The following is a 17,039-nucleotide window of genomic DNA, read 5'->3' on the forward strand; positions in this document are numbered from 1 at the left end:
TCTGCAAAGGTAGAGCCCTATCTGTGCACATGCCTGCCGGGAGGGACCATTAGACATCAAACACATGGACAGTTTCCCTCATTTGCACAGCTGCTGTGGTACCACTAGAGCTACTTAACATGTTTACTTGTATTTAATGTCTGTAAAAGTATCTGTAAAAATAGCAGTAAAATAAACATGGCTCCTGGCAGGCACCAATAAAATCACAGAGTGGGAGAACATCAGACAGAGGAAATAAAGGAAACCCAACTAACTGGAGGGTTAATCTGGGTTATTTTCCCTCTGAAATGGAAACGTGACACCAAAGCTACCTCCCTGACACAACAACATTTCAGACCTGTGAGGTCACTGGAGAGGGTATTGTGGGTTTCGTCCAGTCCTCTCCATCTAACCCTGTACCATTACAGCCCATTGTCTACCAAAAGAGAAAACATGAAAACTGTCTGACTGAACGCCTCTGCATAGTTTCCATTCCCCCGTTTACAGGGGCAGTTCCATGTTACGTGACCGAATTTTGTGAGGTGCGGTGAAGAAGAATTGCGGGTGGAGGTCAGTGGGAGGTTTGCCTTGAACCCACAAAAAAATTTAAAATAAAGATCTTTCCCAATTTTACACTGAATGGAACATTCTGGGGTGCATGTTCGGCTGACAGCATTGTGTGCATGGGAAATTCTCTGGATTTGTATCTGACTGGTATACTGATTTATTAAAACAAGTCCATCATTTTCATGAAGTGTTTGATACATCTAAGTGTGCGTGGCAAGGTTTGAACCTAGTGGGTCTAGTTAGAGCTCTTGGCAGACCAGAGGAGTCAGTATTTTGATCTGTTTGGAGAGCTACTGATGGAAAGTCTTTTGCTGTACCTAATGCTCCTCTTTCTCCACGACCCCTGACATTAATATGATACATGTATGTCAATCACAAGTTTAAAATACCATTGTGGTTCTGTGGGAGTAATACCACACAGCATATCAAATCAAAGTTTATTTGTCACGTGCGCCAAATACAACAGGTGTGGACCTTACAGTGAAATGCTTACTTACAGGCTCTAACCAATAGTGCAAAAAAAGGTATTATATGAACAATAGGTAAGTAAATAAATCAAAATAACAGTAAAAAGACAGTGAAAAATAACAGTAGTGAGGCTATATACAGTAGCGAGGCTACATACAGGCTCTGGTTAGTCGAGCTGATTGAGGTAGTATGTACATTTGAAGTCGGAAGTTTACATACACTTAGGTTGGAGTCATTAAAACTAGTGTAGTTTTGGCAAGTCGGTCAGGACATCTACTTTGTGCATGATACAAGTCATTTTTCCAACAATTGTTTACAGACAGATTATTTCACTTATAATTCACTGTATCACAATTCCAGTGGGTCAGAAGTTTACATACACTAAGTTGACTGTGCCTTTAATCAGCTTTAATCCAGAAAATGATGTCATGGCTTTAGAAGCTTCTGATCGGCTAATTGATATAATTTGAATCAATTGGAGGTGTGCATGTGATTGTATTTCAAGGCCTACCAACACCATGGGACCACACAGCCGTCATACTGCTCAGGAAGGAGACGCGTTCTGTCTCCTAGAGATTAATGTACTTTGGTGCGAAAAGTGAAAATCAATCCCAGAACAACAGCAAAGGACCGTATGAAGATGCTGGAGGAAACAGGTACAAAAGTATTTATATCCACAGTAAAACGAGTCCTATATTGACATAACCTGAAAGGCCGCTCAGCAAGGAAGAAGCCACAGCTCCAAAACCACCATAAAAAAGCCAGACTATGGTTTGCAACTGCACATGGGGACAAATATTGTACTTTTTGGAGAAATGTCCTCTGGTCTCATAATGACCATCATTATGTTTGGAGGAAAAAGGGGGGGTTTGCAAGCTGAAGAACACCAACCCAACTGTGAAGCACGAGGGTGGCAGCATCATGTTGTGGGGGTGCTTTGCTGCAGCAGGGACTTGTGCACTTCACTAAATAGATGGCATCATGAGGAAGGACAATTATGTGGATATATTGAAGCAACATTACAAGACATCAGTCAGGAAGTGAAAGCTTGTTTGCAAATGGGTCTTCCAAATGGACAATGTCCCCAAGCATACTTCCTAAGTTGTGGCACAAAGTCAAGGTACTGGACTCACAAAGCCCTGATCTCAATCCTATAGAACATTTTGTGGGCAGAACTGAAAAAGCGTGTGCGAGCAAGGAGGCCTACAAACCTGACCAGCTTTGTCAGGAGGAACGGGCCAAAATTCACCCAACTTATTGTGGGAAGGCTGCTTGACACATTTGACCCAAATTAAACAACTTAAAGGCAATGCTACCAAATACTAATTGAGTGTGTAAACTTCTGACCCACTGGGAACATGATGAAAGAAATAAAAGCTGAAATAAATCATTATCTCTTCTTATTCTGACATTTCACATTCTTAAAATAAAGTGGTGATCCTAACTGACTTAAGACAGGGAATTTTTACTAGGATTTAATGTCAGGAATTGTGAAACTGAGTTTAAATGTATTTGGCTAAGGTGTATGTAAACTTCAGACTTCAACTGTACATGTAGATATGGTTAAAGTGACTATACATATGATGAACAGAGTAGCAGTAGAGTAAAATCCTAGAGAAAGTTTGTAATATTTACCGTATGTAAAATACATATCAACAAAAGTAATGTTGAAATAGGCCTAGTAATGGTTGTAGACTTCCCAAAGTTCCCATTGTTTGTTTGTATGCTCATAGTGGTGTTCGTCTCATAAACAAACTTGAACATTGTGAAAATTCTGTGCAATTTCCAGCGAGTGTTTACTGTGAACACAGAGGCTGTACCCAGTTAAAGTTAACAGTGGCCAAGCATTTGATCATCATGTAGGCCTACCAGAGTGGCCTACCATCAAAAACAATGAAGACAATGCATCCCATACATTTTAACATGGCAATAGCTGTTCTCTCATACAGTCTACAGTAGCAGCAAATGTGCAGTGTTCAATGTAGGCCTACAGACTTTTGAAAAAACAAGCAGGTCTTAATATGATACATGTCAATCACAAGTTCAAAATACCACTGTGGTTCTGTGGGTGTAATACCACAGCATATCCTAGTGAAAGGTTGATGTAATATTTACTTTACTGGGCTGACGGTGCCTGCATCTATGGTCAGTCTCAGCAGAGAGAGAGAGCAGCAGACTGATGATCCGCCTCTCAGTATCCCCTCCGTTCTCTCTTTCCTCCACTGACACTGACAAAAAGGGACACTCTTCCAGTTGATGGCAAAACTCGAGTCGCACCGCATTATTTCTGCCTCATGTTGTTACTTCTATTAACAGAAAAAGTGTCAAATTCCTATTAAAAGACCCAAGCAGCTAATAATAACAAAGCATGCCTATCGATACACTTTCCTACTCATTGATTACTGCTGCAATGCTTGTTGTAACGTAAACTCACGTAAACTCACGTAAACTCACGTAAACTCGTACATCGCCTTGGTCTGTACAATTGCCCTTATTTTAGCGCCCCAAAAACGTAATACTTCCAGATCAACTGTAATGTCAATACCATTGTAAAGCACCATTTCTCCACTTTCAAACAGAATCAATTACATGACCTAAACGCTGCCCGTTTCTGCATAATTCAAGCAGGCAATGAGCCCCGTCGGGTCTTTAAAAAAATGGCAGGTGGGGAAGTGAAACTAATGCGTGATAGTGAGAAGGAGGGATGTTGTGTGGGAAAATTGCTTTATTCACTCGATCTGTCCAACTTATCAACTTATCGCCTCTAAAATGTAAATAAAACACTATAAAGAGTTTATATAATGTGTCATTACATACCTATTTGAAGGTTTGTGTCGAATTTGAATCAGGTTTTTAGGGCGGTGCTAAAAACAGAGACTTTGAGAATGATGATCGCATGCAATGATGATGAAAAAAATGACTAGGTATCCCCCCTTACCCCCGTCACTGTCCATTTCTTGTTTTTAGAGGATGATAGAAGTGCTACACCTGGTGGAGAGAGATTGTAAGACAGAAATAGTTGCTTAATGTGTGCTGTACGTTACGACATGACACGTCAAGATGTTACAGGAGGGTCAGATTTTTCAACTTTTCTCCAATACTATAGAGCCATTACCATGTCGATCAACGCTTGAATATAAACCTAGTTCACACCCCCGATTTTGACGTCAACACAGTCGCTACAGTCCCATTAGTTTTCTTTGTAGCCTAGTTTGAATGTTGCAGTTGCGCACATTTGTACGGAATGGGGTGAGTTTACGTTAGTGCTAAATGGACATAGGAAGAAAGCCATTTCATGGTTTACAAAGTGTTGACAGTGCTGAGTAAGAATTTAAACATGAACTCACTTGAAAAAAAAAATGACAACGGTTCGCATACCCGGGTGCAGGGCAGCTGAATCGGTTGCACCTACAATTAACAGCCCGAGATTAATAAATTAAAAAATAGGAACACAAGGATTTTTTTTAAATTTTTTTAAATTTAAACTTTATTTAACTAGGCAAGTCAGTTAAGAACAAATTCTTATTTACAATGACGGTCAAACCCAGGCGACGCTGGGCCAATTGCGCGCTGCCCTATGGGACTCCCAATCAAGGCCGGATGTGATGCAGCCTGGATTAGAACCAGGGACTGCAGTGCCCTTTATCGACTAGAAATGACTTGGAGATCGGACAGGTTGGTGACCACTCCTCTTGAAAATTGACTGAAGTTCAATCTCGAGTGGTGCTTCTCTTCATTGGCTGATATGTATTCTGCGTGGAATTCCAGGGGAGCTGCGTGGCAGTCTCAGGGCTACTGCGGGAATGTTGCTAAAAAAATCACTCAAGTACAGCTTCCCGGAGGATAATAGGGATTTGTGTATGTTCTTAAACCAGTTGCCAGAGTTAAAGCTATGGATAACAAACAGATAGCATGCTAATACAGCAGTGGTGGTTTGTACCGTTTAAGATGATGGAGGACAATCTTTTTTTTAATGAGCATGGCCTTATTTTTATTACAGCATATTGAATGACTGTCATGCATATTCCATTCACCTAGCTCACTGTAACATCGATAGGCTTAGGATAGTGCATGCTACTCAAATTTCCCTATACCAATCATGAGGTTGCTACAACCTAGCCTATGAATTAACATTTACATTGTGTAGGTGCACAGGTTGAGAGAAATTTGAGTAATCAAGGTGACAGACATTGACACATTCAATACCGCCTTGCACACTCTTTCCTGCATCTAGCTAATCTAGGGTGTAATCATTAGTCCAACAGTTGAAAACAAGAGTTTCTAATAGACAAATTCAGGTATTTTTTATCCCTGTTTTCCAACAGAACACAGCCTACGTCGTTGTCACCATATTAAAGTCATAGTCAACATACTGTAGCTACTAAAACTAACACATTATTAAATCCACTACAATCATGCAGTGCAGTGTTCAGTCAGCAGGAAGCAGTTTAGCAGGAAGCAGTTTAGCAGCTACACCGGCGGGCCCCATGGCAATAAATGTATAACACCAAAATCTTACCTTGACTTGAGAGTTCCAGTTTTGGATAGGCATAGCCAACTGTTCAACTATTGTCTTTCTCTCTCTTTCAGTCAACGACTCACCACATTGTATGCACTGAAGTGATAGCTAGTTGTAGCTTACGTGTTCACCACAAGATTCATTCTCTGATCTTTGATTGGGCGGACAACATGTCAGTTCATGCTGCAAGAGCTCTTATAGGTTGGAGGACGTCCTCCGGAAGTTGTCATAATTACTGTGTAAGTCTATGGAAGGGGGTGAGAACCTCAAGCCTCCTAGGTTTTGTATTGAAGTCAATGTACCCAGGGGAGGACGGAACCTAGCTGTCCTCCGGCTACACCATGGTGCTACCCTACAGAGTGCTTTTGAGGCTACTGTAGACCTTCATTGCAAAACAGTTTATTTTAATTATTTGGTGACATGAATATATTTAGTTTAGTTTTATCTAAAAAGGGTCACTTTTTTAAATGTTTCACTATTTTTATTTTATGAAATTCACTTAGGAGGATGGTCCTCCCCTTCCTCATTAGAGGAACACACAAACACACACACACACAAACTGTCTTTTGATATGGATAGACAAATACAGACCTTCAAAAATACAACTTTTTTTCTGCAAGAAGTCATGTTTTCGGCAAGCTTGTTGAACAAATGATCTAACCCTGAGGGCTATGCTTCATATATTATTTAATAACATAAAATAAGTTTTACTTCACTAGAAAATCTTAATTCAAGGATTTAAATGGTAATTGAGAAAAACACCACCGTAATAACTCACTCTTCTCCCAAATGTTATTTTCCACCTGACCACCTCCAAATAACATTCCCCATGCTCCCATGCTGTGTTAAGGGCAATGATAAAAAACTAATGGAGTTAGATATGGTGCAGTAAATGTGACTTGTGAATGTGACTTGGTCTCACTTCACTGACCAAGCACTAATGTGATTTTGAGCACACAAGGCTGTTTGTTTGTTTGTTTCTGTTCAATGATGTTGATGCATCGTTTTCTTTGAGTGTATGATGATTTGTGATTCAATATTATGTAACCCTTATGAATATTAGAATGACACAAAAATATCCTAGAGTCTAGAAAGGAATTCATTTAGTTTTGCCTAGCATCTTTTATTAGATGCCTATTATTAATTAGGCAGCCTTGTGTGACCAATGGTCTGTCTTGAATCTAACTTCATCCATGAACCTGATTAAATAAAATTACAAAATTAAAACTAGCTTGTATAACCTCAACCCAAAAGCAATGAGTGCCAAGTCTCTTACCGTGAACTTTTGAATGTAGTCAGATACGCTGAAACCTCCAGTGCGTAGAAGGAGAGTTCTATAGACGGAGGTTCCCATCACTTTCTCTCTGCCCAAGGTTAGGACCTACGGTTCTCCATACCAGGGTCTCTGTGCCTTATGGAGAGGGTGAATGGGGAAGCCGGGCCCTCTGGGTACTGAAACATAGTGGAAAAGAAAGATGGGTGCTGACAGAGACAACTCTATCTTATCGCCCGGTGCCTCGTCCTGTGCTGTAGCTGGGTCCCTATCCTGTCCCCTCTCGTAGTGATATCAGCACTGCTCCAGTACCACAGCCGAGCCCAGAGCAAAGAGCACTTCCTGCAGGGAGATAACAGCTGCCTGAGATTAGGCAGGGTATGCACGAAATGTGAGTGTCCTGCTTTATTAATAGGGGTTCAGATTGGCCTTTTTGTTTTGGAAGGTCTCTGTGGGGGTCCTCCTCCCACCCAGTGATGATGAGAGGATGATTCCTAGTCTGAGGTGAAGAGAGCCCGTTCTCAGATCTCTCACGAATGCCCTCTCTCTGCACCCCACTGAGGTTAATACCAGTGTACTCCATCCTGTTTTGTGTGAACCTGTTAGGGATCTGATCCCACACAACTCTGCTTTGGGGCAACAGAAGGTGCGTCACCAACACTCAAATGCAGTGGCATCGTGTTGCTGGTCTTAACCTCAAAACCACCCATGTCTTACACTCAGGGATAAAGAGGCCCCCTCTCAGCCTGGCAGCAACAGGGTTTTAGGTGGAATGGAAAAGTCTTCACCTCCTGGCAAGCATCCCACTGCAGTTTTTTCCTCCTCAGAACACCTTGTTTAGAAGTGCAGGGTATTTTTGGAATATTGTCTACAGGCTCTGGTGTCTGCAGGGGAAGTGTCAGCTCTATGATGCAGGAAGAAGTATGCACGCCAGAGGGATGATGTCCCAATGGTCCTAAGGAGATGATGATGATGCACATTTTCATTAGGGCTGACCTGTTAATGTGTCACTGTGTATGTACAAGTGCTTGAGCCACACATATGACATATCTATTATGAACAGCATGTAGGTGGTGTGCTGGTGGACTGTCACAATGTCATAATCCTCCTTCTGATGTGGATGATGCTTCAGTTAACTGTCTGCCTTTAGACATCACAGGACAGCTGGTGGTTAAGGAATCAGCATGATTCAAACTGTTGTCATTACTGGTGTGTATAGAATTTTACACGTTCTGTCTTAAGTTTTATACAATCTGTCTTTCTTGGATGCCTGACATGTGTGTCTGTCTATGCTGTCGCAATTGTCTCTGTCTCTGACTCACTTAACGTGGAAATTGTACTCAATGTCCTGTTCTCTACGACCAAGTTTTTTTTTTGTCAAAACAGCCCACTGGGTCCTCCAAGACAGATACACATGCACACTAACATGACTGTTAGTTAAATGAAAAGCTGGATGATTCTTCCGAACAAGACTTAATAGGGATGTTTAAATCTCCCGAAACAACTTGTTGTTCACATTATTGATCTCTTACTGTAGTGGTCCCCTGGATGCTAAGACCTCAGAATGACTGTCCAGTATTTCATTGAAAGAGATGTTTCTACCACAGGAGGTTGGTGGCACCTTAATTGGGGAGGACGGGCTCGTGATACTGGTTGGAGCGGAATGGTATCAAACACATGGTTTGATGCCATTCCATTCGCACTGTTCCAGTCATTATTATGAGCCATCCTCCCCTCGGCAGCCTCCACTGGCTTCCTTACCTTTTCCATCTAAATCCAGAGCCAGAGAAAAACACTCTGAGGAAACAAGCAACAAAGGCAAAAGATTCTCTCATCCATCAATCCATTTCATAAAAAATTGCTGGACTGACTTCTTTGAAGTAGAGTGGCTTATAATTATAATAACCACTTTTCATTTGATGTTTGTTAATTTGAAGACATTTAATTAAATTCTTTCTGCCACATATGATGTCATAGCAGAGGAGACTGAGAGATCACCATTTCACAAAAATGTACATTTACTGTTAATTATGTGAACTCAGCACCGGATTCTTATGTCACTGGATTGCCCTCCAGTGGTTGAAAGAGAGACTACATAGCATATTCATATTTCAATGTCAAAGAAAAGGACAAGGCACTAAATTATTTACATTTACATGCAATAATTGCACATGTTACAAAGGGAGTAGGGTCTATAGGAGAGAAAGTGAAAACATTTAAATGTTGGTCTCTAGGACATGAGGGTGGTTCACAGTTTGACATTGGTTTTCCAGTAGGCAACATCCTCAAGCACTCAAGCATGGATTATATGCAAACTATCATATTGGGAAGATAATAAGCCGAACAGATTAGATTTTAAAATAATGTTAAGAGTATTAGCTACTGTATGTTTAATCATTTTTTTAATGATCAAATTGTCCTCAAATTCCATAAAGCGAATAATATACAGTATCTCATGTTACATTGGAAAGTAGCCAGGTTACATGCGCCAAGATCTGAACAAAGAACTCTCTCGCTGGTTAATGAGAGCATATGTGAGTCATGTGACTTGGGGAACACTCCACACGGAACAAATGGCAATTTTGTTTGAGTAACAATAGACTTTTAGTGTGCACACGTATCTCTCTCTCTCTCCCTAGACCCCTCTTCTCTCTCTCCATCTTTCTGTCTATGGGCATGGGTGCTCAGTATTGGTCACTTCACTATTTCCTGTTAGATAGAAAGCCAGGGATCTCAGTGTTCCTGGGGGCATGTGGTAATAGGGAATGGTATTCAGGCTGGGCCAGGCATTTCATCATTAACAGCCCTGCCCAGCCTGGCTTCAGCGTGTTCATTTCAGCCCCACTACCAGCCATATGCAGTAATGATACTGTCATCATGGAACTTTCTCACATTACAGTACATGATTTCAGAAATGTGCTCATCAGGTAGCGTCCTTTATCCTTATACCCTTAAGAAATCCAAATAAGGTCTGACTGCGTGAGTGATTTCCATTAACAACCGATTCTCATTTCAATCATGTTCTACATTTCACAGAACATAGTCATTTTCTCAGAAAATGACATTAAGAGTGAGTTTCAGAATTTGGAGCAGTGATTGACTAATATCATGACTTTCATTTTCAAATGGTGCTTGTAGATAGCGGATGGATGTGTATTATTTCATGTTTGAATGTATTCGAAACAGAGGCTCAATGTGAAAGTTGACACCCATCCCCTGTGGTTTTGCATTGCAACAGGCAGGCTTTACACAAGTATCTTATGTAAATATTGGCTTTGAGAAGAAAGAAAATCCCGGGTTCACCCTGAATCCCTTCTTCATTGTGTCCAAGTCTCCTCTAACTATTTGAGGGGAATTAATACAATGTCTTAGGGCAGCCAATCCACATAATCCCCATGACATAAAACAAAATGCATCCAGGATCATTTATAGCCATATACTGCCAATGCCCTACTCTTATGAAACTGCATCTGGGTTGTCAATTTCACAGTGAATTTAAGGGTCAAAGTTCTTTAATCCAACTCTCAAAAAACCTTTTCATTACTTCACTTAGATTATAATTCATTACTTTCCCCCCTATAGGAACAGCACTGTCTTCTGTTTTTACTCACTTGTATTTCCCATAGGGGCATGCTGAACACGGTCTCTTTCTGGTTCACAGAATGGCCACAGTTTCTCACAAGGACTGAGGTGTCAATACAGCACACAGAACCCTTTTCCTAACCAAGAAGAAAAAGTCTCATCATTAACAGCCCTGCTTTACATATTCAAACACCAGCAGTGTTTACTCTTTAGGTTTCAGTCATTGTATGAATAACAAGGATATGATGTACGCATGTTTCTGTACATTCATACATGTACAATGCCGTTTGGTGAACAAAGAGGCCAGGCAGTTGAAAATGTCTCCAACAGGATTATCCTGTGAGGTTGAGATCTGTTGAGAGTTCCATGGAAACTGGGATGTGTTCCAGACGGATGAGCCTTTAATGGCAGGGCCTTTCCCCTGTGGAGGGAGGCAGAGCAGAGCTGGAGAAACGGCAGCAGCAGCTGTCTCCAGGAGAAGTGGGCAGGTTACAAACAGGTGTCTCAGAGGCCAAGCCAATCCCTCTGCCTGCTGCAAGGTAACATATAGACATGAGGGTGGGTAATACACTATAGTACCATTGAATGATGTGTATGTGCAGTAAATCAACAAAGTACAACACACTCTTAAATAAAAACGTATATTTGCTCATTAAGGCCCAACATCTGACAGTGGTGGTTGTGATTCATCTCTTTTAATGACAAAAATAAGTCACATTAAAGAGGATTTGCCGTTGACATTTAAATTACAGGTGCCCAAAGCAAATATGACATATTTAATATAATGTCACCAATAATGAAACAAAAGACAAAACAATATGCATTTAAATTAAGATGGTACACAAGCATTATAAATATAAATGTGCAAGGCCTTCTCCCAAAGTCTTAAGCATGATACAAAATATATTGAACATTATGTTGCAATGGCATCTAGACTTAAACAATGTTTACTAGCACTACAAGCCAATAACATTATAGAAGCCAGTTACAATGCAAGGATGGCCCTCCATGCTTCAACATATTTATGCCCTTTTTTAATAGAAATGTTTTGCTACCGACAGCTTTCTTGGTTGGTGATGAATCCTATACCATATCACTTAGATTATAATATCATATAATACCATATCATCTAATATATATATATATATATAATATAAAATCTGATTAAAAGATAAATATTCAGATGTCCTACCCCCTCCAATTCCATAAGCTACTCTAAAGATAAAAGTTGGTTCCAACATTTCCTCTTGAGCAGACCAGGTGCCTGCTTCTCAATGTTCCCCAACATCTCCATTTTCCCAAGGCTTTGACCAATCCGGCAGGGAGTTCATGGGTCAGAGTTCATACCCTGTTAGACACACTGTGGTGGTCATCCATGGGTTTCTCCACAGTAACAATCTTAGGTTTCACATGTCAATCCCTCAAAGCAACCATCTGGTCTGTCTATAAGATCAGTCTTTGGCCCAGGATCTTTCGGTTGATCTCGGCCAATGCCACCGAAAACACAAATGCTTTCTCATCTGAGAGGTTGGCATAGATATCAACTTCTTTCTCAAATTTTTCTGGTAAAAAAAACACAAAAGAAAATGAATTAACAACATCCCCTGGTTCATAGAGAAAACCCATTGAGAAACATACATAATTTGCATGTGACAACAATAACCTTGGGCAATATATTAACATAATTTCTGTCTTCCACACAGGAGGAACCTGCATAATGATATTTCTCCTTATAGATCAGCCGCTAAAGCACAGGCAGAGTCAGGGACACCATGATTTATTCATGGGTGAGAGGAGAGAGCAACCCTCTCTGTAAATCATTCATCCAAACACAGATCCCCCAGCTCTGTCCCAATACTGCACTAATCACCAGCCTTATCTCCTGTGACTGGAAAATACTGAAATATTACTAAAAGAGTAATACTAAAAGAGTCAACACAAAACAATGAGGAATAACAAAGCTTAGAAAGTATCCTGGAAATGCTTAGTATATCATAACTGCACCATTGTCATTGAGGGTCACTTTTTATTATTGTTTTACCTTTCTCCTCCTCCTGCTTCTTCAGCCCAACTGTCTTTGGCCTGCCCCGCCCTCTCCGGATCTGATCCGATTGGCTGTTGGAGCGGCATCGCCTTCTGTTCTCCATGTCATTGGTTGACGGAGAGTTGATCTTCTCTCTGCGAATTCTTTCAGTTCTCCTCCTCTTTGCATCCAACTTGTCTAAATAGACCAGATGTTTTATTTTTTATTGTATGAACACTAAAAATATGCCATATGGAAATGAAAGATTAATGTAAAGTAATGAATTGCCTTCAAATATGTCAAAGTATCAAATGCATCATATATCCTAAGGACAAATCGTCTTATGCCAATGACTCCAGTTTAAATGTATGTAATGGAAATTTTGTGGGAAGGCTATATGGTATTAAACATCTTAGCCTCCACTTTTTCTCTCCTACCAACCCCCCTCTTCCAACAATACTGCCTTAAAATAACAACAGAATAGCTCCTCTCATATTCAACACGATTCCACCAAAAGGAAGACGCTTGCATTCCCTTTTCGGTGATTCCAATGCATATCTAGCATCCTAGGTGTGCTGTTGCCTCAAAACCACTTTAAGTCATTGAATCAGTGGAGTGTTCTTATTACCAGAGCAGGGGGTAGGCCTATATTTCACTAGGAGTTTCTGTCTAGTGGCCTTTTAAAAAGCCTTCCTCTTCAGAAATTTAAATTACCACATATGCTGCTTCCTGAGTGGTGTAGGCAGTGAGTGTGCACCCAGGAGTATTTAGGTTTCAAAACAAGGACTGATTGAAAGGGCCAGATAAAATAGTGATACAAATTGACAAATATTTGGTGCCCAAAAGGGTAATGCTTTATAACTGTGTAGCAACCCACTACTAACAATATTGTATTAACATATTATTGCATAGTTTTTTAGTAACTCTGTAATAATTGCAAAGCAATAGTATTGCTATTAAATTCAATTGATTGTTTCAAAGTCTGGACTAGGCCTGAAAATATATTTTCTACATCAACCACGTTTCTGCTATGCGCGAATACACACAACTTCAGAATCTCCCAGGAATTCTAGCCTTATCAACAGCTTGCCCAAACAAGAACACACTTCCTCTTCAGACTGACAATATTGTCATAAAATTGTGACATAATCAATAGTCTGAGAAAACTATTGCACTCCATACTATAACATAAACATCATATATATAACTTACTAATTCACCTTTTCCAAGGCTAAATTCTCATAGTCAAGAACAGATGATATTTTTAAAAAGGCCACCGGAAAATAACAGTCTTATATAAATATGTTCCACTAAGGAATCATGAGCGAGCAAAAAAAAAAAATACAACTACTGGCACTTTTGTCCAGAAAAAAAAGGTTCAGTGCAACCTTAGTCTTCCTAGTCAACAACAATAATGTTTTATTAGTGTCTGTTCAAAGTTACAAAGGAAGTACTACAATTTTAACCTGAAAACCTGAGACAGTCTACAGAAATGACAGCGAGGAGAGGCAAATGATAAACTATTTAAGGAGGGGGGGGGAAGCCAAAACCCATCATTAAAAATCACAGAGCTGAAATTCAAGACCCCTTCCTCTTCAAATGGAACCAGCCTTCTCTGCCTTCAAGATACTTATTAACTACAATACCTCAAAGTTCATTCTGTATCATAAGAAACTAATGAAATTGTATCATGAAGCGAGAGAAGATGCGAGTAATTCTACTCCATAAACTGTCTAATACTAAGTGTTGAATACAGTAAAGTTCAAAGGCTGTGTGTTAACATTCCATTCATAACTTCAGGCACTGCGATAGCCTATACACGATGATTTCACCCCTACCCAGATATTTATTTTTTAAGTACTAGCCTACATTTAGCATTCCAATCACTCCATCTTTTAAAATCTAAACAGCAGTATTGTATTGGTTCTCATCCTTTAAGGTTGAAAATATATATATATATTTGCAGAAATGTGTTTATTATCAGGTAATAAAGTAGTACTAAGCTATTTAAGGTATTTCTATGGCATATTCCTCAAAAAACTGATTGAAATAATTGCTTATATGTTACTGCATTTTTAAACAGTCTCTTTGGAGGGAGATGCAAGGCTATGGGCAGACAGTAGCACATTGAGGACACGCACACGGGAAAAGCCCTCATTGGAATAAAACAGTGAACTAGTATTCTGTAATGGGTTATATAACAATTCTGTATTCTAATTTATTTTCCTAATCACCTTTTGGAAATGGCTTAATCAAATCCTGTTAGATATCTGTATTCGGAACATGTAACATTTCATGAAAGACAACATGATCTAACTCTACAAGCTAAATGTAAGATCTAACTTTTCACAGTCAGCGATATAGGCTGCCTTATGCTACTGCAGAAGCCTACAAGAGAGAACTGAGGGAACAAGCTTTTCAGTCAGGAATAAAATATCCCATCCCCCCACTTCTTGCAGTAGGCTACTCACTCAAGCAAATAGCCATTTAAACCAGCCACCACTGCACCACTCAAATATTATACTCTGATCCAACTGACAAAAAAAATCAACACCAATACATCTTAAGTGAATAACCAGGGGAGGGGGAATGTAATTGTATTGTACTCAGCAAACTCATTTGCTGAGTTTAGTCATGTATTAATACAATTACATTTGGACTACTTTATCTTCGATCTCAGGTGAATGTTTTACAGGCTCATAATAAAACAAAATACCTAAGTTAATAAACATTGTAACATTGAGTGTGTGAAGAGAACGTCAGAAGAAACTATGATTTGTAGGCTCCTGAAGTATGTTAATTTACCTATTGCTGGTGGTGATCTCTCATTCAGTTTGGCATTTAGAAGCTTGCGACTAATGAATACATAGCCACAGGGACAAGACTTGCAAGCAACTGGAATCTAAAAATGAAACAGGATAAAACATGGTTAATATAAAATATTCCTGCAAACTGAGGCAACTTTGTTGATGAAAGTCATCTATTAAGCATAGGCTACATTCCAGAAGCTATATAAACTTTAGTATTTTTTGTTAAACAAGGGCGTAGCCAGTGTTAACCCCCCATGATAACTATATTGCCCAACAATTTTGAGATATTAGAGGACTGTCCTTTGTAATTCATGAAAAAGTCCTTAGCGCAATCTAGCTGAAACGCACCACATATTTTGGACACGTGCCGACAACAGCGGTGACATAAAAACCTTCTAATGAATAAAGCGTTTTCAAATCGAATGTAGACTAGTAGCCTACATTTCGTCAACACATTATTTTTGAAAACAAATCAATTCATCGATGCAGTTTAGAGAAATGATATCAAGAAACGATCTAAAAGCTAGATCAAAATGTCGCCGTATAAACTACGATTTATTTGTGTAAAATGTTCATTTTTTACAATATATCAATGTCAGCAATGCAGCTACATTTAAGACATTTCAACGCGCGATATTGTTCTAAGGCTATATATAGCCTATGATTTGCAAAGTCAGATCACGACGATTAACCAGTTTCAGTTGGGTTACAGTATGACAGTGTATCAAAAATAAGGAAACGTCGAGCCACATTTGGCGAGCAATAACATTCTGACTCTTTAATCGTATCAACGTGTCATTGAAAGCACTTACTAGCTATAGTTGAGGTACATTGTAACAGTGTTTGAGATCTAATGCACATACTAATTTAGATGATTAGCCTGATTATTTGCATTAGTTTATACTATGTTGCTCCAGATCTTGAATTCATAGGCTACCATATGGGACTTCAGCAGCCTACAGTGGCTTTAAATCCCATGCCTGTGAGGCAAAACAACATTATCACTAAGTCATAATATATCAAAATTAACAATATCTATACATTTTCTCACCTGTTGGTCGCACTCAGGGCATGATTTGGTAGCCATTTTTACTTTCTTAGCTTTGTTTACCGACATATTCTGTTTCCTTATCCGATGATTTCTTTGAAAAAAGCCTACTTCAACGCCGTAAAACTTATTTCTGCAATACATGAAGTGCAGCTGATCTTGCTCAGACGGACATAAATGATACAAAAGCAATGACCATGCGCACTGTGGTCAATGAGAGAGGGGATTCATTATGCTTTTCCTTTACTATGACATGGGGCATGCGCACCACTCAGCCTAAAAAACAGTTGGCTACATACAGTACACTAGAAAATGTTCTGCATAATGCTTGCATTTTTTATCCTATCCACTGAGCATACGTTAACATCTCACAGAGTCGGAAACAGTGCTCAGCTGGAACAAATTATTTAAATATACACAAGTGACTAGATGACCGGAAAGGGGGCGCTGTGTTGAAGCCAATGTGCCTCCATTTTGGCACTCCCCCACCGTACAAATACATTGGGAGCTATATAAATGTATTTATTAATCCCTACATTCGTTTTTGCTACATTTATTCTAATACAGACACCTTAATGTATACTTTTAAATTATATTATGTGAGCTAAGCATAAAAAATGAACAAATATATATAAAAGCATGTTCCTTAAAGTATAGTTAGATCATTTAGATGACTAATGTTACTTTCCCCACTACAACACAAATACTTAAATACATGTAATTTTGTCCTTGAAACATTTCCATTCATTCCTATGGAGGGCTGATCCTAC

General features: G+C 39.4%; 2 protein-coding genes across 2 annotated transcripts in view; both read right to left on the reverse strand.

Moving 5' to 3' along the window:
- The window catches only part of LOC109886180 (myosin light chain kinase 3-like), a 33,491-nt gene extending 26,251 nt beyond the window's left edge, over positions 1-7,240 (reverse strand). The window contains exon 1 of the mRNA XM_020477929.2: positions 6,810-7,240. Within this exon, the coding sequence (XP_020333518.1) occupies positions 6,810-6,887 (78 nt within the window). The 5' untranslated portion in view covers positions 6,888-7,240. The remainder of the gene's footprint in view (positions 1-6,809) is intronic.
- Positions 7,241-10,415: 3,175 nt separating this feature from the next.
- On the reverse strand, positions 10,416-16,649 carry LOC109886219 (UPF0547 protein C16orf87 homolog). The gene is made up of 4 exons (XM_020477946.2): positions 16,273-16,649; positions 15,217-15,313; positions 12,430-12,609; positions 10,416-11,950 (listed from the first exon to the last, which is right to left on the reverse strand). Exons 1-4 carry the CDS (start codon positions 16,411-16,413, stop codon positions 11,832-11,834), a joined length of 537 nt encoding a protein of 178 aa, XP_020333535.1. The 5' UTR covers positions 16,414-16,649; the 3' UTR covers positions 10,416-11,831.
- Between the last annotated feature and the right edge of the window lie 390 nt (positions 16,650-17,039).

This window comes from Oncorhynchus kisutch, linkage group LG3, assembly GCF_002021735.2.
Source record: "Oncorhynchus kisutch isolate 150728-3 linkage group LG3, Okis_V2, whole genome shotgun sequence".
NCBI classification, from domain to species: Eukaryota; Metazoa; Chordata; class Actinopteri; order Salmoniformes; family Salmonidae; genus Oncorhynchus; species Oncorhynchus kisutch.